This window comes from Macaca fascicularis, chromosome 3, assembly GCF_037993035.2.
Source record: "Macaca fascicularis isolate 582-1 chromosome 3, T2T-MFA8v1.1".
In the NCBI taxonomy this organism is placed as follows: Eukaryota; Metazoa; Chordata; class Mammalia; order Primates; family Cercopithecidae; genus Macaca; species Macaca fascicularis.
In genome coordinates this window covers 6,322,372-6,344,029 of record NC_088377.1, presented here as the reverse complement: position 1 = coordinate 6,344,029, position 21,658 = coordinate 6,322,372, and the positions used below count along the sequence as shown (strand labels likewise).

The 21,658-nt window shown below is 40.3% G+C and overlaps 1 protein-coding gene across 6 annotated transcripts in view; it reads right to left on the bottom strand.

Annotated features, from left to right (window-relative positions):
- DSCAM (DS cell adhesion molecule) overlaps window positions 1–21,658 on the bottom strand; it is an 855,708-nt gene that overhangs the window by 651,067 nt on the left and 182,983 nt on the right. For all 6 annotated transcript variants that reach the window (XM_065541361.2, XM_065541362.2, XM_074033985.1 and 3 more), the window contains exon 3: window positions 8,428–8,574. In XM_065541361.2, the coding sequence (XP_065397433.1) occupies window positions 8,428–8,574 (147 nt within the window). The remainder of the gene's footprint in view (window positions 1–8,427; window positions 8,575–21,658) is intronic.

Here is a 21,658-nt window from a genome sequence, read left to right as displayed (position 1 = left end):
CTGACGGTGGAGCAGGGAAAGGGGGTGGCTCCTAGATTGGGGATTCCACAGGTGATGCAGTTGCTGAGGAAAGAGGAAGTCTGGGCTGCTGGACAGTTTACTGTCCTGTCCCATCTGCTCAGAAGGAGAGCCACAAAGGGCTTACAGCCATGGTGGCTCCGCCTGATGGATTTCTGGAGGCCAACCAACCCACCTGCTGAGGAGACCTTCCTCCACCCGGTCCAGCCCAGCACAAAGGACACAGCACCATAAGCCTCGTCCAACCCACCTTTATCTCTGCTCTTGACAATACCTTGAGTTCACGCTGACTTCTTGAGTAGCTAGTAAGTTATTCTGAGTCAAAATTACATTTCTCAATCTCAAATCCTGTTTTCTTATACTGTGGCACATTGTCTAAGCAAATCTTGATTTGTGACATCTATTTTAGTTTGTTGATAATAATAATAATCTAACAGCATTTGGTTATCACTGCATGACATTGTTTTCTAAATGATCCTGTTATTCTCTTGAACTTCCCTGAAATGAAAACTCCTAGATGAACAACAGACCAGAGAATATGCTTGTGTCCAAATTACATCTGATTGACTTAGCTGGCCATCTGTTTCCTATGTCTAGAAAGAACCAAACATCACAGGGAGAGAGAGAGAAGGCAGAAGATCCTTAATGTCAGAATATAAAATGAACTCCATTTACACTTAGGTGGAGCAAGGGAAGAGTATGAGTCAATGTGTTTTCGGACCTTAAAATAATTTGAGATGAGACCTTTCTTAAGGCTTGAAATACTTGGGTACAAGGCAATAAAGTACACAAAATAGAGATTTTCTTCATTTGCTTTCTCCAGCATTTCATGATGAGCATATGCAAAGTGATTGTTGAATGTATGAAAATGAAGATGAGCCAACATCATTTAAAAAGTTGCATGGCACAGAGAAGAGTTAACACAGTAGGTCTGAGACTATCACTCTTATGAAGGGCTGCTTGCAAGACTGACCCTTGGCTGGTATCTGGGAACTGGGATATTGGAAGGGTTCCCACCACCCTAAGAGAGGCTCGCTGCCTAAACTGCATAAGCAAGACAGTTCATGATGAGCACCTGCCTTCCTTCTACAGTCTGGAACTTTGGTACATGCCAAACATACCAGGGTGCCCACGTGACCTGTCCCCAAAGAAAACCTTGGCCACTGAGTCTCCAGGAGCTCCCCTGGTAGACGACATTGCACCTCTTATCACGACTCATTGCTGGGGAAATTAAGTGCATGCTGAGTGATTCCACAGGGAGAAGACTCTTGAGAGCTGGGGCCCGCTTTCCCCTGAACGTCACCTCATGTGCCTTTTCCCTTTGCTGCTTTTGCTCCATAGCCTTCTCCTGTATTAAGTCACAGTCATGGATGCAGCTACATGCTGAGTGTTCCCAGCAAATCACCAAACCTGAGGGTGGGCTTGGGGACCTTTGACATGCGCATATAACATCCTGCAAGATTAAATCTAAGAAAGTGAAAAAATAACTTAGACAGTAGTTGGTTAATAGGTGGAATATTCAATTCGGAATTTTAATATCCTGACATTGTGTTATGAGAGAGGACCACAGAAATCACTGTATACCCACGGGAGGAAGCTGAGGCAAAAAAAAAAAAAAAAAAAAACCTGAGAGAGATAGAAATGCCTTTCCCTAGGTCACCCAGCTAACCTGAGTCAGCGTTGCACTCAAGTCATATTCCAGAAACTTAAAATAGAAAATCAAGGGGCATTTTAGTGTGACTTAGTGGTCCAACAAATGAGGTTTTACACACACATACACAACACACAGATGCAGAGTACACACATCACACACACACCCTCCACACACATACAGAGCTCACACACCACACACAGCACACACTCCACACACACACCCCACACACATACGGAGCTCACACACCATACATGGCACAAACACCACATACACACAGAGTACACACCCCACATGCCATGCACACACCACACATGCTACACACACACATCATGCACCACACACACATATGCACACACCACACCGAACACCACACACATAAGTGGACACTCACATCACACACATGTACACACACCCCTCCTGAGATCCTCTGAGCTAAATTTGCCCCAATGCTTTCTTTTCTTGCTTTCTTTTTTAAAGAAAAAGTATTAACATACCTATCTCTATGTGTCTGTCTACTTGTTTCGGTAGTTCAAAAGTCAAACGCGTACTTCTCTGTGTTGGGTTGTACTCCACAAAACACAGTTTGCAGCTTTCAGAATGGGCGCAGGTCTCCCGCTGGCAGGCTGAGGCCCTGCAGACTAGCTGCTATTGCGGCTGCTTCGGAGCCTTGCTAGCAGCTGTTTGCAGACTCAGGCTGTGCCCCTCACCTCGCATGACCCCCATTCTTAGTGTCACGCAGGGGCTCTCCAGAGCTGTAAACAACCAGCTTTTAATTACTTTCAGGTGACAGCGGGGTAACATGCAAAAACTAATTTAGTGAGCGACAGACTTAAATAGCAAAAGTATAACATAATTAATGATTTTAAAAAAGAAAGAGACCAGGGCCTTCTCTTCCTATTTCTTGGTTACTTCACTCCCAAAAATATAGCATGGTGAAAGCATGACATCTCTGTGCCTTTCTAATTCCAGTCTGCTGTGCACGTTCTGAGCTAGGAATACTTTCCAGTGTTTAAAATGTGGTTCTTATTTACTAAAAGCTATATAAATAAAAGATTAGATGATACATACAAAGACAGATAGCTAGGTAGATGATAACAGATAGAAAAATGTTCCTTTTATACTTTCCATTTGGTCCTACGAATTTCTTTTCAGTGAATGTTAAAGAAATGCTTCTTTAATTCTGCAACTCTCCGGCACTTTTAAAATCAAAGATGAGGCTTTCAGATGACTCTAGGTTTTTGGTTTTTTTTTTTAACTTTACATCATTTTAATGTTGATCTCATTTCTTTTACTTATAAGCTCTCTGAGGGCAGACTCAGGTCTCCACAAGGTAGCAGCCACAGCATAGCGGATGTCTGGAAAATGCTCAGTGAGGAGCAGTAAAATCACAATAGAAGTGCCGTAGAAAGGGAAGGTTAACTTCTATAGTCAAGAGTGCACAAAGTGGAGGCCCCCCACAGCGTGACCCTCAGGTCCCCCGACAGCTGTGCTGCTCTCCCTTCCTTTCCACATGAGAATATACGGCATCCAATCTGGTTTGCCGAAACGTGCTTAAGGGCAGCCTTGTCTAATTTGGTTGGCTGCACCTATAATTTGTTTTCCCCTGTCTAAAATGCAAAGGTTTTCTTAAATCACAACCTCCTTTCTGAAACCTTCTCTACTTCTCCAGGCAAAACCATGTGTGTAGCTGCAGCCTTAGCCCCTAAGCGCCCACTGCAGCACTAACACCCCAAGAGGGACAGTGCAGGAACCTCCCCCAGCATCTCAACTGCAGAAACCATCTCTGCAGAGACCTGGGGAGGGAGTGCTTCTTAAAGCCCAAGTCTTGGGTTATCTATGATGCCCAGACCCAACTGTGGCAGTGAAGAATTACAGCAAATGTTTCATGTAAAGTGGTTGGTTTATGTCCTTTGATATTTCATGTGGGCAGAAAATTGTTCATGTTTACCCAAAACACAGAAAGAAGATAATCATCCTTGGACCTGAACTCAGTGATCCTAAGAGATAAAATTCTCCTTGAATCATCACTAATAGAAGTATTCAGATAGGAACTATGACAGCAGAAAATTGGGCCACTGCTAAAGAGGGAGGCAGCTTCTCTGGGAATAGTAAAATGTTTGCTTTTTCCGTTTTCCAAATCCAGTTACCCTTGGGCTGTGTCTTTGATGTTAATGTGGCTAAACCTCTGGTGAGATTCTCACAATTTTATCAGAAGAAACAGAAACGGAAGGCTGGGCTCTCTTATTGCTGGCCTCCCTAATCAGGAGGAAATTCACAACAGGCTTGTCAAGGGAAACCCAAATATAAAGCCAGTGATATTGTTTTTTTCCAGGATGGTGTCTTATGTATCTCCACATCAGCAACACCTCCAAAAGCACGTCGCTGTTCAAGCTACTATATTTTTACTGGGCTACATTAATATTATGGCATTTAAAAGGATTTCATTGCAGCTTAGGATAAGTGATAAGGATGTCTAAAAAAATCCACATGGACATCATGACTCTTGTTTTTCCTGGCTCATTTTAGAGAGGTAAGAAGACAATAGGTCAGGATCTGTCATATTAACTGAGGTTACCTGATGGCACCTTGTGTGCCTGTCCCTGAAATGTTTTTCCTCTGCACATTTACGACCCCACCCCCATCCATCATACCAGAGGGAAGGGCCACCCTGTGAGGCCTCAGCGCCCAGGGAAGAGCCCAGGCAGGCAGAAAAACAACATCAGATATTATGAATCTTTCCTCCATTTAGTGGAATTATGGGATTTCTACTTTTCGGCTGTTGGGGTATTCTTTCCAAAGGTCACTCAAAATCAATGAACTCATTAATGTCCTTGATATTGGTAGCCTCATGGCCTCATATGATGAAGAGGCATAACTGGATTCCTGCGTCTACCTTCAGGCCAACCGAAGCCTGCCCTGGAAAGAAATCAATGCAGGCCCTCATGTGCAGTAAAGCTCCCGAAAGCAACCGTGACAATGGACGACACTCATTAAACCCTGACAAACACTGCATTTGTGCTTCTCAAGAAAATAACTTACTCATTTGTTTTCTTAACCAAAATAAAGGGCAAAACCTAGTGAGACACACTAATAGAAACCAATTTGTTTCTTTTTAGGGAAATACACCAACATAATTAATTTTGCTTTTCCTTAAAAAGAATTTGTAGAAGACAAACACCCATTTACCTTCATCAGGATTTCCAAAGGTCCCCTGGCCTAGAGATTCACATAAACCCCAAGCTCATCTGTTCAAAGCAGGTCTTTGCTGCTCTGACCTTCCCAGGGGATCTCCCAATAGTCAAGGCTGAGCACCTAAGTATCCCCCAGGCTGACAAGTCACACTCTTCCTGGGAGCCCAGCAGGGCACCTTGGGCCTTGGCCTGTGAATCATGTTTCTGGACCCTCTCTTGACTGCCATCAGCTCCCAGCTTTCCTAGGTCAGCTCTCTGGCACTCCTATACCTGCTCCTAACTCAGTCACTAAGATACTTGCACAGGCTTATTTCCATGGCTGATTCAATCGCTTTTCTCCACGGAGAGAATCAACCACCAAAGGAAGTGATCTGTGCAGAGTAGGAATCCTTCCTGGGACAAATTTCCCAGCCAGATCCCAGCAGGCTGGGATGACTTGATAATCCGGGAAGAGGGATAATCCTGGGAGACAGCCATACCAAGGAATAAATCCAAACTAGTTCAGCAGGAGTTACAGCTTATATACAAAACAGAGACAAATTAACCTTTTACAGATCATCTGCTGTGCATATGGCATTCAGGACAGCTTCCCTGAAGGTCAGGACTAATTTAGAAAAAGTCCCTCTGTTCCTGGGGTTTTCTGTGCCATGCAAGGTCATTCCGTGAAGCCAAGAATCCCGGTGCTTCCCCAGAGTGACTCAGCCCCGGCCAGCGTGGAGGAGGGAGGGTCCTCCTTTTAGCGCCCTCCACCCCTGGCATAGCCTGGGTGATGGGGGAGGGAGGTTGTCCTCTGTCCTTATCTGTGCCTTGTCTTGGTAACCAGAGAGAAATATAACCCTTCTCCACCTAAACCTCCTGAGCATGGTTTATTTATTAAGATCTCCAATGTTTTAAACCATGTGTCACCTCCAGTGACTTCATGACCTCCTTTTCTGGGCCTTGTTGATGGGTGGAGCTCAGACATTGGGAACAGGGTCTGACTGCAGCAGTGAGCAAGAGAAGTCAGGTAAAATGCTCAATTTCCAGACTTTCTATAAGCAGATCATGCCACTGCTTTGGGGCCTTGTTGTCATTTACAAGGTCATTTTTAGTGACAAGTCTATTCGACTCAGGTTGAACGACCTGATATGAAGTCTCTCTCTCTCTTTCTTTCAATGACTTACTTACAAACAAACCAAAGCTTCTTACTGATGATGTATTCCTCAATAAGATAAACACCTGTGTTGTATTTATTTTCTAGATGCTGTTGTGAAGTAAAAGCCAAGTGCTTCTCCAAAACTTTTGCGTTTAAAATTGTATGAAAGGATGAAGCTCCAATATCTGACTGAGGAGAGGACATGGGCTTTAACAGTTCCTATCAGAGACATAAACTCTATATTCTGTATGCCAGCATCATCCCCTCACTAGATATACCTTTCCTTTTTTTATTTAATTAGGTTCACATTTGAAGGAAAATAAAGTCTGTTCACAGAGATTGCAAAAAGGTGAAACATGAACATGAGGATGCTGCTAATTAAAGACGTCTAGGAAACAAAAGAACAAACATATTATGCATAACCACATATATTTAAAAATCCTCCTGGTAGAACATGTTCTCACTTATGAGTGGGAGCTAAATGATGAGAACACATGGACACATAGAGAGGAACAACACACACTAGGGCCTACTTCAGGGTGGAGGGTGGGAGGAGGAAGAGGATCAGGAAAATTAACTAATGGGTTCTAGGCTTAATACCCAGGTGACGAAATAATCTGTACAACAAACTCCCATGACACAAGTTTACCTGTGTAAAAAATCTGCACATGTACCCCTGAACTTAAAATAAAGGTTTAAAAATCCTCCTGGTAGATATTTCAATTTCTCACCCAGATTTCAGTTCTTCTCTTCCTTTAGGCACATGCCCCATTGAGGTCAGGCATGGCCATGAGACTTGCTTTGTCCAATTAAACATGAGCAGAGATAACATGTGTCACCTCCAAGTGGAAGCACTAAGAAGGTGTTTGTAATTCTCCCATGGTCTCTTCCTCTGCCAGAGCAGACCCTGAAGCCACAAATTTGGATGATAGGGTTAAACAATGATGAGGTCTCCATTCTAGGTCCCTGAGTCTGGACGACTGAAAAGACAGACCCCAATTCTTCCCCTCCCTGAATCTATACTCCCTTGCCATATAAATTTGAGGGCCTCTCCCGTCTGACTCCGAACTTAGTCAGATGACTGTCATCAAATCCTTCCATTTGCCATTAAGAAAAATAACATGACCCCTAAGGAGAGAAGATGAAGATGTTTCAACATAGAAAATTAGCAAATAAAAGTGTATAAGTGAGTCTCTATTCTGATTATCACAATCACATTTCAGCTATTAAGCTTAGTATTTTTCAACACCCTAAGTTAAATTATGATGATTAATCAACATAACAGCAAGGAATGTATTGTTCATTGAAGCATGAGGGGTTTTGAATTCACTGTAAAGACAATTTTTTTTGATAAAAACTAAGAATTCCATTATATCCTAGATTCCTGTAATGTGCTATGATGGCAATGTATTTCAATTTTGATTTGGATCTTTTAAATGCCTTCTGGTCATTGGTGTAGAGTAATCGACCTCTCTAGCTAATCAATAGGCTGAAAAACAAAAATGGTGTGTCAGCATGAGGGTTTAGTTCCAAATTCTTCTCTCTATAAATTGATAAAATGTTGCTTAGTCAAGAGGTGTGTTAACATGTGTTGTGTGTGTGTGTGCATCTGCATGTGAGGTCATAAAGACATGTTTAAAAAAGGCAACTATTTATAATCCACGTCGGAACACAGACTACGCTCCTCACAATTCTTTTCCGAAAGCAGCCAACACACATTTCGAGATATGCCAACAGTCATTACCCAGGGATGTACCGAACAGGAACACCACGCATCACGCGGACAGGAGCCTTTTCAGGTAAATAACACAGAGCAAGAAATCAATAGCGCAGAGCAAGAATTCAACACCGTTAGAAATAAAGAACTGAAGCTTCTTGGAGGCTAAATTTAAAATCTTTTCTAGATACCAAACATAAGCCAACAAATTATTCATATGCAAATATACATTTCAGGGCTACATATATATTCTTAGTAGAATCTTCAATAAATAGGTCAGAGATACAACATAACTCTCAAGACACTGGAAAACACCCAAAGGGCATGAAAACAGGGTCTCCACTTTCCAGGTTTTAGTTTCAGAATATCAGCTATATGTGCAATGCTGAGGTTTCTCACAGATGCAAAATACTACTACCTTGTTTTTAGAAGCAAACATAAAACCACAATTTTCTCAAAAAAGTTAACATAATGGCTACAGTTACAGTGCCGGTAACTAATTTCTCTTCATCAGTCAACTCACCAAAGGATGTCTGAATCAAGCATTATAAGCCAAACACTTATTTCAGGTTTACTTACAAAATAGCATCAACCTTAAGAATACTAATTCTGAATTATAATGAACACATAAATGGAGACCCGATTCCATCTCCGAAATAACCTTTTCAGAAGGTAAGCATGGAGTCCTGCACCCTGGAGATGCAAAGCCTACCTGAGACAAGTGAAACAGTGTCTTTCTCCCATGAGACGACAGTGATGTACGCCTCCACCGAGGAGGGGATAATGCACTTGAAGACCGCAACATTGCCTCTCATGGTTTTCTGGTCCTCCACACGGACTGTATAGGGCTCCCGTAAAACTGGAAGGCAGAAAGAGGACCTCAGTAAGGCACACAGTCCACAGGTTCATTCTGAGAGTATCTCATTGTAATATATACATTGCAGCACACACACACATCAATTGCATAACATATCTTTCTGGAACACAGTTAAGATACCTACATTTCATGTCTTTCATCACCTGACTTAAGAACATTCATTCCTTTAACAATACATAGCTGGGTAAGGTGTCTCATGCCTGTAATCCCACCACTTTGGGAGGACCAGATGGGTGGATCACTTGTGCCCAGGAGTTCAAGACCAGCCTGGGCAACATGGCAACACCCTGTCTCTACTAAAAATACAAAAAAAAATAGCTGGGCATGGTGGTGTGTGATTGTAGTCCCATCTACTTGGGAGGCTGAGATGAGATTACCTGAGCCTGGGAGGTTGAGGCTGCAGTGAGCTATAATCATACCACTGCACTCCAGCCTGGGTGAAGAAAAAAAAAAAATACACTACACTCTATACCAAGAGGCCGGAGTACAATCTAAAACAGTTAATAGACCCCTTGAAGGTATCAAGAGATAGGAAATAGCTTCATGAAAGAAAAGTTGCTGGCTCTGCAGAGTTATGATGATAGCAAACTGCTCCTGGTCCTCTAAGGGCTGAGGAAGAATGGTGTTTTTTTTTTTTTTTCTGACTGCAAAAAATGAATAAAAAATTCGAGCAAGGCTTTTTTTTTTTTTTTCTGGAAAGCCTTGAAAACTCAGAGACAATTAAAATAACTTTTCATCAGTAAATTTTTAAATGACAGTTTCAAAGCAGTTTGGGAAACATTGATCCTGTTTTCCGTTGTTTAGGGAAGGATGTTGATTAGACAGCCTGCTCAAACACTTCCAATGATAGCAGCATCCCAGAAAGAGTGCAGAGTGCACGTCCACGTCCTTGATGTCTGGGCTCACAGGCAGGGTGGTACTGGTGTTGAGAGCCTACCTAGCAGGCCCAACTCCCTGGGTTCAAATCCAAGCTCAGCCGCTCCCTGATGGTGAGGCAGTGAGCACATCCTCTCACCATCTATACCAAGGGGATGGTGTTGGTAACACCTGCCCCCCAGGGTGACTGTGGTGAATCAGTTAATGTTGGTGAAAATTCAACAGTGTCTGCTAGAAGCAGGTTGGGTAAGGCCACATTTACCAATAGCCAGAGATGGATTCCCAGGGTTGGGGAAGATCTGTCTCCAGGGAAATAAGACATGATGAATCTAGTCCCAATTAGATGTGCCAGCCTCACTTCTTTAGAGCTTTGTTTTCCTCAAATTTAAAATGAGGGCATTGTGGTGGGAACCTCTTCAAAGTCTAAATCCTGTAAGTCTACGATTTTCTAAGATATCTACAGAGAAAATCTATTGTCTATCATATACCAGCTCACTTAAAGAACTAATCACTTACTGGACAAGTATGTGCCATGAAACCTGGCCATGAACATGGTTTCAAAAGGTACTAACACACCAACAAAGTTAAAGGTGAATTTCTCAAGGGAAATCCCCCAGCAGGCAGAGGTGAGTGCTTTAGAAGAGGATTGTTAAGGCTTGGCTAACCCTGTGATACGCTGAGCATTTTCATAGTAAAGCATGTCTTTCATGAGAGCCTTCCTCTCCAGTTTCCATTTTTAACGTTAACCTTTTTTCCCCAACTTGGAGAATTCCTTCATTCTGGTCTCTAACCAGAGAGATTTTTCCAAGTATTGAAATCTCTGCGACCCCCACCACTGTAATCCCCATGCAGCATGAGGTGAGGGTCCAGGCAGCAATTCCACACCTCCTGCAGGAAGTCCACTAGGCAAAAATTCAGGGCGTCCAAGAGGCCGACCTCAGCAACAACCTTACACCCAGAGGAGGGAACTGACTTTGTACAGGAAGGCTCCTGCGTAAGTAAATCTTTGCTGAGAACTGAGGTCTACAATCATAGAATAGAAAGAGATTACAAAGATACAGGCAAACTAATCAAACTCATCAGTAAGTGAGAATCTGGGCATGGTGAGAAGCAGAAGACAGAGAAGAGAAGAGGAGGATGGAGGACAGAGGAGAAAGAGGGACTGGCCAACAGAGAGAGAGTCTACTGTCACAGGGATGGGGCCCCTAAGCAGGGGTATGATTTCAATGTAAGCTCCTTTGTGTGATGCTTGTTTCTTGGCAATAAAATCACTCTGTCTTCCCAAACCTTCCGCAGACTCTGCTTCAAACATTAATGACATAAGTAGGATAATTTTTAATAGAAATCAAGGAAAGGGGTCAAGTTTCATGTATCATACAGGCAAGTGAAAAGATAAGATGTTCACCTGTTTACTGGGAGATACAGGAAATGCCTTCCCACCAGGTGTACAGCCCCACAGTAGACGGGATCACAGGAGCCATAAAAATATGGGGTGACTGACGGGGGACATTTCCAGTGTTACTACCCAATGTCCAATATTCTAGGAAACCCCTCAGTCCCAGCACTTACCCACATATCATGGAGTTTTCTCCTCTCTAGCTACCCACTGCCCTCACCAGTACCAGGGCACCTCATCAGTCACAATTTTAAACCTGTGTGACTTTTGCTTCTCCAACCTCCAGGTCAGCCCTAAGAAGCCCAGATCTTCTCAAAGCAGAGACAGCACTGTGGTGCTCTGAACCCCAGCTCACTCAGAGAGAATGGGAATCAGAAGAAAACTGCACACTCCCTGTCCCTTCTCCTTATTCAATTACTCATTCCACAAAGACAGCCCATGTAGCGAGTCTTTAAAAAATTATCTTAGAAAATACTTGGCGCACAGGAGGTATTCAATACATATTTTGAGACTGAATATATAGAAAGATCTTCCATTCTGGGAGAACTTCTAATCCTTTTACAGAATATACATGTATGCACATTTGAATTTATAGCCACTATCTATAGTTTTTTTAAAAAATGCAAATCAGGGTTTTATTAAAGCTCCCGATCTTTGTAACAGAGCATTGTTTGTTCCTGAGGCCCCCATAACTTAAGACACCAACATTGCTGTCTATGGGGATATACCTCTCAGAGGGCCCTATGAGTTTCCTGAGCCCACAGTCAGCCCGAAGACATGGGTGCAGCTTTGATCTTCATTCTACATCTGACTGCTGCTAACTTTGTCACAGAGACTGGGCTAGAAACCTGAGATGCTGGCAAAAAAATACACTTTGTTTTAAATGTGACTGACATCTGCATTAGAAGACAAGAGTATTATCTAAGTACTGTGCTTGGTGTCCTAAGTAAGGCTCTCCCCTGAAAGCCCAGATCTTCTCAAAGCAGGGACAGCACTGTGGTGCTCTGAACCCCAGCTCGCTCAGAGAGAACAGAGGTCAGAAGAAAATGGCACACTCCCCATCCCTTCTCCTTATGCGACCCCAAGAGGAGGAGCTGGGTTCAAGTGACTGAGCAGGGACACAATCCTGAGAGGCAGGGAGAGAATGAGTAGGGCAGGGAGGGAAGCAGCAAAGCACAAGTGTGGTTTCAGGTGAAGTCCCAGCCACGCCTGACACGCATGGCCATGCAGAGGAGCCAGGATTCCCTGTTGTTGAGCTGTCTGTCATCGGCTTAGGGCTGGCCTCAGGAGGTTGGAACTCCCAGGTGTTTCCCACTCTTGTTTCTGTCAACGGCTCCAGTGCCCAAGCAATCTTCTGAAGGCTTCAGGTTCACGTTCTTGGCAACCAGCGCACAGACCTCGGGGGATCTGATTCAGGGATGCCAGCAGGGTCCACTGTAATCATTTGAGCCTTCATTCAGCAAAATTTGTCATCTTTTTAGATCAGAAAAAAAATCCCTGGTAATATGACTTTGAAATAAAATCAGGCCTATTTATTTTTTAATCAAATATTTTCATTGTGATATAAGAGTCGTACATATTTTGGGGGTACATGTGATGTTTTGATACCTGTATAAAATATATAATCATAAAATCAGGGTAACTGGAATATCAGTCACTTCAATCTTTTCCCTGTGTTGGGAACACTGTAAATTTTTTTTCTTCTAGCAATTTAAAAATATACAATTATTAACTATAATTTCCCCATTGTGGAAGCAAATGTTAGAACATATTCCTTCTATTTAACTGCATTTTTATACCCCTCAATCAACTACTCTTTATCCCCTCTCCTCATCCCCTTGCTTCCCAGCCTCTGGTGTCCACCATTCCACTCTCTACCTCCATAAGATCCATGTTTCCAGATCCCATATATGAGTGAGAACATGTAACATGTGTCTGTCTGAGCCTGGCTTATTTCACTTAGCACAGTAACCTCCAGTTTCATCCATCATTATATTCTTATTGGATGGATAGTTTGCAAATATTAATAGTCTCCCCATTCTGCATGCTATGTCTTCAACTTTGCTGACTATTTTCTTTGCTGTGCAGAGCTTTTCTGCTTGGTGTAATCCTATTTGTCTATTTTTGCTTTTGTTGCCTGTGCTTTTGAGGCCTTACCCCAAGAATCTTTACCCAGACTAATTTCCTATAGTGTTTCCCTAGTGTTTTCTTTTAGTAGTTTCATAGTTTCAAGACTTAATTTAAGTCTTTAATCCATTTTGAGTTGATTTTCATACATGGTTAAAGATAGGGATCTAGCTTCATTCTTTTGCTTATAGATACCCAGTTTTCCCGGCACTAATTTTTAAAGAGCTTGTCCTTTCCTGAATGTGCGTTCATGGTACCTTTGTCAAAAATGATATGGGAGTAAGTGCATGGACTTACATATGGATTCTCTATTCTATCCCAGTGGTCTGTGTGTCTGTTTCACGTCAGTACTATGCTATAGTATACCAGTACTACACCTGTGTAGTATTCTTTGAAATTAGACTGTGTGATACCTCCAGTTTTGTTCTTTTTGCTCAGGATTGCTTTAGCATTTCAGAGTCTTGTGGTTTCATACAAAGTTAAGGATTTTTTTTTTTTTTCTATTTCTGTGAAGCATGTCATTGGTAGGGATGGCCCTGAATCTGTAGATCACTTTGGGTAGTATAGATATTTTAACAATATTAATTCTTCCAATCAATGAGCATGAAATATCTTTCCATTTTGCGTGTGTGTATCCTCTTCAGTTTCTTTCATACTTCTTCATATTTTTAGCATATCTAATATAGGTTTTTACTTTGTGGTTACCATGAAGCTTACAAAAAGCATCTTATAGTTATAAGAAGTTATGTAAAACTGAAATCAACTTTACTTTGATTACACACACACAGCTTATTTATTAAGAGATCACACAGTTGGTGTACATTGAGAGCACTGAATGTGAGAAAACATTTTAAATGGCCCATTTTCAAGGCATAATAAATCTAAGTACTGGCATCCAGCCTGCAGATGTAACAAACTGCATGGCTCATGCACCTAGAAGGTCACAATAAGCAAACAGAATGTAGAGGAGGGGTCAGCCCACAAAAGGGAAGAAAGTCTTGTTATTGGGAAATCAAAACTTAAGTGAGGAAGGGGATTGGGTTATAACCTTATAAGGTGGATAATAAAACTTAGGCGATGTCCAGGAATATCATAACTCCATAGTACTCAACCAATGAGGAACTGGGGGAAGGACTTGCTTGCTAGGCAATAAATTACCTGCTCTAACTGCCCTGGGTGTGCCTGCCTACCAGGCTCCGGATCTTGCAAGACCATCATTAAAAGTTTTGCTCTGGCTGGCTGAGTGCGGTGGCTCACGCCTGTAATCCCAGCACTTTGGGAGGCCGAGGTGGGTGGATCACCTGAGGTCAGGAGTTCAACACCAACTGGCCAACATGGTGAAACCCCATCTCTAATAAAAATACAAAAATTAGCCAGGCGTGGTGACGCATGCCTGTAATCCCAGCTACTCATGAGGCTGAGGCAGGAGAATCACTTGAACCTAGGAGGCGGAGGTTGCAGTGAGCCGAGATCGCACCACTGCACTCCAGCCTGGGCCACAGAGCGAGACTCCATCTAAAAAAACAAAAACAAAAGAGTCGCTTCTGCTGCTGTGTGTCTCTGAGTCCATTCTTTGCATCTGGATGGGTGTATGTGTGTTTCTCACATGAAATACTCACTTTATTGTACTTCAGAAAGATTATATTTTTTATAATTTGAAGATGTGTGGAAACCCTGCATCATGCAAGTCTATCAGCACAATTTTCCCAACAGCATGAACTCACTTTGTGTCTCTGCGTCACATTTTGGTAATGCTTACAATATTTCAAACTTTTAAAAATATTTTTATATCTGTTATGGTGATCATTGATCAGTGATCTTTGATATTACTATTGTAATTGTTTTGCGGAGCCACAAACCACATTTACAGAAGATAGCAAACTTAATCAATACATGTTATATGTGCTCTGCCCACCTCACTGACAGGCCATTTTCCATCTTTCTCGCTGTCCTCAAGCACCCCTTTTTTTGAGACACAACAATACTGAAATTAAACCAATGAATAACCCTACAGTAGTGGCCTTTAAGTATTCATGTGAAAGAAATAGTCTCATATATCTTACTTTAAATCAAAATCTAGAAATGATTAAACTTAGTGATGAAGGCATACCAAAAGCTAAGACAGGTTGAAAGGTAGGCCTTTTGTGCAGTTAGTCAATTTGTAAATGCATAGGAAAAGTTCTTGAAGGAAATGAAAAGTCCTACTTCAGCGAACAAATAAGAAAGTGAAACTACTTTATTGGTGATATGGAGAAAATTTGAGTAGATAGAAGATCTGGATACATGATCAAACCAGCCACAACACTGCCTTAAGCCAAAGCCTAAATCAAACTAAGTCCTTAGCTCTCTTCAATTCCAGGGAGGCTTAGAGGGGTCAGAAAGCTGCAGAAGAAACACTGGAAGCTAGCAGAGGTTGGCTACTGAGATTTAAGGAAAGCAGCAATCTTTATAACATACAAATGCAAGGTAAAGGAGCAAGTGCTGATGGAGAAACTGCAGCAGGTTATCTAGAAGCTCTAGCTAAGGTCATTGATGAGGGTGGCTGCCCTAAACAATACATTTTCAATGCACAGAAGATAGCCTTCTATTAAAAGAAAACGCCATCCAGGATTTTCATAGCTAGAGAGGAGAAGTCAATGCCTAGCCTCAATGCTTCAAAAAACAAGCTGACTCTTCTTAAGGGTTAATGCAACTGATGAATAAGATGAAGTCAATGCTCATTTACCATTTCAATAATTCTAAAATTATTTCTTAGAATTATGACAAATCTACTTAAAAATTATGACAAATCTACTTTAAAATTATGACAAAACTACTTTGCCTATGCTCTAGAAATAAAACAAGAAGGTCTGGGTCACAGCACATCTGTTTACATCACGTCATAGTGCACTGGATAGAACCTCCAGTACGATGTAGAATAGAAGTGGTGAGAGTGTACACTTTGGTATTGTTCATTTGGGGGTGAAAACATTTACTCTTTGACAAGTATGATGTTCGCTATAGCAGGATTTTTTGTAGTTGCTTTTTATCAGATTGAGGAAGTTCCTTTCTACTGCTGGTTTTCTGAGAGTTTTTTTAATCAGTGGATGTTGGATTTCATCAATGCTTTTCTGTGTCTGCTGAAATGATCACATGGTTTTTACATTTAATATGTTAATATGATAATTTACACTAATTTTCAAATGTGTAACTCACCTTGCATTATGGATATAAGCCCTTTGTGGTCATAATGTATTATTCTTTTTATATGTTGTTGGATTCAATTTGTTAAATTTTTAGAACTTTTACATTTATAGTCAGAAGAGATACTTGTCTTTAGTTTTCTTATGTCTTGTTTATGTATTAGGGTAATGCTAACCTCATAAAATGATTTGGGAAATACTCTCTCCTCAATTTTCTGGAAGAATTTGTTTATAATTTTTATTTTTATTTTTATTTTTATTTTTTTTGAGATGGAGTCTCACTCACTTTGTCACACAGGCTGGACTGCAGTGGCACAATCCTGGCTCACTGTAACCTCTGCCTCCTGGGTTCAAGCAATTCTCCTGTCTCAGTCTCCCAAGCAGCTGGGACTAAAGGCATGTGTCACCACACCTGACTAATTTTTGTGTTTTTAGTAGAGATGGATTTTCACCATGTTGGTCAGGCTGGTCTTGAACTCCTGACTCCAAGTGATCCTCCTGCCTTAGCCTCCCAAAGTGCTGGGATTACAGGCATGAGCCACTGTGCCAGGCCAAAATTATTTCTTTCTTAAAGGATTAGTAGAACTCAGTAGTGAAGCCATTTGAGCCAGGAATTTTACTGTAGAAAAGTTTTTACCAATAAATTTAAATTCTCTAACAGATATAGGGCTATTCAGTTTATCTGTTTTTCCTTGAGTGAGTCTTGATAGCTTGTGTTTCTCAAAAATTTTATTTCATCAACTTGTTCTTAATGTTCTCTTAGTACCATTTTAATACCTGTAGAAGATATAGGGATGTTACCTCCCTCATTCTTGGTATTAGTCATTTACCTATTCTCTCACTTTTCTGGCCAAAAACACACCAATTTTACCAATTTTTTTAAAAATAAATTTTAGTTTCATAATTTCCCCTATTGTTTCTGTTTTACAATTTGTTGATCTCCACTCTGATCTTCATTGTTTGCCTTCTGCTTGTATTTTTAGTTTTATCCTCTTTTTTAGTTTAAAATGGATGCTGAGACCACTATTTAAGACATTTTTAAAAATTACTAAGTTTTTTAGAGCAATAAAATCTCCCTAATTATTATTTTAGTGGCATCCCCAAAATTCATATATATGGTGTGTTCATTTTTATTCAGTTGAAAAAACTTTCTAATTTCTTTCTTCAAATGTTTTCCTGATTTTTTTTTTTTGACAGATCATTTAAAAGTGTGCTATTTAGCATTCAAATGCTTGGTTATTTCTCAGAGATGTTATTGTTAGTAATTATTTAATTTCATTATGATCAAACAACATTTTATACAACTTGAATTTAAAACAAATTTATCTGAGATTTGTTTTATTGCTCTGAGTATGGTCTATATTAGTAAATGTCTGTGTGTCTCAGAAGAGAATTTATATTGTACTGTTGGATAGAATGTTCTTTATTTAAAGGTCAATTACATGAAATTGATTGATAGTGTCATTCAAGTGTTCTTTTATTCTTACTGATTTTCTGTCTACTTCTACCAATTCTTGAACTAGGAGTATTGAAATCTCTGGCTATAATTTTTGATATGTCTGATTCTCATTGCAGTTCTATCTGTTTTTACTTTATGTATTTTGAAGTTTTATTGTTGGGTACATAAACATTTACAATAGTCATATCCTCTTAACCACCCCCCTTTACATTATGAAATGAACTGCTTTAACTCTAGTAATAGTCTTGGTTTGGAAATACACTTTGCTTGATATTAATGTGGCTATTCTAGCTTTCTTTCAATGTTTTATTTTAACTAGTTTGATTTGATTTGATGAGGATGGTATATCATTTTTATCCTTTTACTTTAAAGCTATTTATGCCTTGTATTTACAGAATGTTTCTTTTTTTAATGCTATTGTAAATAGTGGGCTTTAATTTTTAATTTTCCAACTTTTGTTACAAGACATAAAAATTCAGTGAGTGGCTTTGTTAAATTTACTTCTCAATTTAAAACGTTTATCATTAGTTTGACTTTTTTTTTTTTTTAATTATACTTTATGTTCTAGGGTACATGTGCACAATGTGCAGGTTTGTTACATATGTATACATGTGCCATGTTGGTGTGCTGCACCCATTAATTCGTCATTTACATTAGGTATATCTCCTAATGCTATCCCTCACCTCTCCGCCACGCCACCCCACAATAGGCCCTGGTGTGTGATATTTCCCTTCCTGTGTCCAAGTGATCTCATTGTTCAAGTCTCACCTATGAGTGAGAACATGCGGTGTTTGGTTTTCTGTTCTCACGATAGTTTGCTGAGAATGACAGTTTTCAGCTGCATCCATGTCCCTACAAAGGACACGAATTTACCCTTTTTTTAATGGCTGCAGAGTATTCCATGGTGCATATGTGCCACATTTTTTTAATCCAGTCTATCACTGATGGACATTTGGGTTGATTCCAAGTCTTTGCTATTGTGAATAGTGCTGCAGTAGACATACGTGTGCATGTGTCTTTATAGCAGCATGATTTATAATCCTTTGGATATATACCCAGTAATGGGATGGCTGGATCAAATGGTATTTCTAGTTCTAGGTCCTTGAGGAATCGCCACAGTTTTCCACAATGGTTGAACTAGTTTACAGTCCCACCAACAGTGTAAAAGTGTTCCTATTTCTCCACATCCTCTCCAGCACCTGTTGTTTCCTGACTTTTTAATTATCGCGAGTCTAACTGCTGTGAGATGGTATCTCATTGTGGTTTTGATTTGCATTTCTCTGATGGTGAGTGATAAGGAGCATTTTTTCATGTTTTTGTTGGCTGCATAAATGTCTTCTTTTGTGAAGTGTCTGTTCATATCCTTTGCCCACTTTTTGATGGGGTCGTTTTTTTCTTGTAAATTTGTTTGAGTTCTCTGTAGGTTCTGGAAATTAGCCCTTTGTCAGATGAGTAGATTGCAAAACTCTTCTCCCATTCTGTAGGTTACTTGTTCACTCTGATGGTAGTTTCTTCTGTTGTGCAGAAGCTCTTTAGTTTAATTAGATCCATTTGTCAATTTTAGCTTTTGTTGCCATTGCTTTTGGTGTTTTAGACATGAAGTCCTTGCCCATGCCTAAGTCCTGAATGGTATTGCCTAGGTTTTCTTCTAGGATTTTTATGGTTTTAGGTCTAACATTTAAGTCTCTAATCCATCTTGAATTAATTTTTGTATAAGGTGTAAGGAAGGGATCCAGTTTTAGCTTTCTACATATGACTAGCCAGTTTTCCCAGCACCATTTATTAAATAGGGAATCCTTTCCCCCATTTCTTGTTTTTGTCAGGTTTGTCAAAGATCAGATGGTTGTAGATGTGTGGTATTATTTCTGAGGGCTCTTTTCTGTTCCATTTTGTCTATATGTCTGTTTTGGTACCAGTACCATGCCGTTTTGGTTACTGTAGCCTTGTAGTATAGTTTGAAATCAGGTAGCATGATGCCTCCAGCTTTGTTCTTTTGACTTAGGATTGTCTTGGCAATGCGGGCTCTTTTTTGGTTCCATATGAACTTTAAAATAGTTTTTTCCAATTCTGTGAACAAAGTCATTGGTAGCTTAATGGGGATGGCATTGAATCTATAAATTACCTTGAGCAGTATGGCCATTTTCACAATATTGATCCTTCTTATCCATGAGCATGGAATGTTCTTCCATTTGTTTGTGTCCTCTTTTATTTCATTGAGCAGTGGTTTGTAGTTCTCCTTGAAGAGGTTCTTCATAACCCTTGTAAGTTGGATTCCTATGTATTTTATTCTCTTTGAAGCAATTGTGAATGGGATACAATCATGTCATCTGCAAACAGGGACAATCTGGCTTCCTCTTTTCCTAATTGAATACACTTTATTTCTTTCTCATGCCTGATTGCCCTGGCCAGAACTTCCAACACTATGTTGAATAGGAGTGGTGAGAGGGGGCATCCCTGTCTTGTCCGAGTTTTCAAAGGGAATGCTTCCAGTTTTTGCCCATTCAGTATGATATTGGCTGTGGGTTTGTCATAAATAGCTCTTATTATTTTGAAATACTTTCCATCAATACTTAATTTATTGAGAATGTTTAGCATGAAGAGCTGTTGAATTTTGTCAAAGGCCTTTTCTGCATCTATTGAGATAATCATGTGGTTTTTGTCTTTGGTTCTGTTTATATGCTGGATTATGTTTATTGATTTGCATATGTTGAACCAGCTTTGCATCTCAGGGATGAAGCCCACTTGATCATGGCAGATAAGCTTTTTGATGTGCTGCTGGATTCAGTTTGCCAGTATTTTATTGAGGATTTTTGCATCAATGTTCATCAGGGATATTGGTCTAAAATTCTCTTTTTTTGTTGTGTCTCTGCCAGGCTTTGGTATCAGGATGATGTTGGCCTCATAAAATGAGTTAGGGAGGATTCCCTCTTTTTCCATTGATTGGAATAGTTTCAGAAGGAATGGTACCAGCTCCTCCTTGTACCTCTGGTAGAATTCAGCTGTGAATCCATCTGGTCCTGAACTTTTTTTTTTGTTGCTAGGTTATTAATTATTGCCTCAATTTCAGAGCCTGCTATTGGTCTATTCAGGGATTCAACTTCTTCCTGGTTTAGTCTTGGGAGAGTGTAAGTGTCCAGGAAATTATCCATTTCTTCTAGGTTTTCTAGTTTATTTGCATAGAGGTGTTTATAGTATTCTCTGATGGTAGTTTGTATTTCTGTGGGGTCGGTGGTGATATCCCCTTTAGCATTTTTTATTGCATCTATTTGATTCTTCTCTCTTTTCTTATTAGTCTTGCTAGCAGTCTATTAATTTTGTTGATCTTTTCAAAAAACCAGCTCCTGGATTCATTGATTTTTTTAAGGGTTTTTTGTGTCTCTATCTCCTTCAGTTCTGCTCTAATCTTAGTTATTATTGCCTTCTGCTAGCTTTTGAATGTGTTTGCTCTTGCTTCTCTAGTTCTTTTAATTGTGATGTTAGAGTGTCAATTTTAGATCTTTCCAGCTTTCTCTTGTGGGCATTTAGTGCTATAAATTTCCCTCTACACACTGCTTTAAATGTGTCCCAAAGATTCTGGTGTGTTGTATCTTTGTTCTCATTGGTTTCAAAGAACACCTTTATTTCTGCCTTCATTTCGTTATGTACCCAGTCGTCATTCAGGAGCAGGTTGTTCAGTTTCCATGTAGTTGAGCGGTTTTGATTGAGTTCCTTAATCCTGAGTTCTAGTTTGATTGCACTGTGGTCTGAGAGACAGTTTGTTATAATTTCTGTTCTTTTACATTTGCTGAGGAGTGCTTTACTTCCAACTATGTGGTCAATTTTGGCATAAGTGCAATGTAGTGCTAAGAAGAATGTATATTCTGTTGATTTGGGGTGGAGAGTTCTGTAGATGTCCATTAGGTCCACTTGGTGCAGAGTTGAGTTCAATTCCTGGATATCCTTGTTAACTTTCTGTCTCGTTGATCTGTCTAATGTTGACAGTGGGGTGTTAAAGTCTCCCATTATTATTGTGTGGGAGTCTGAGTC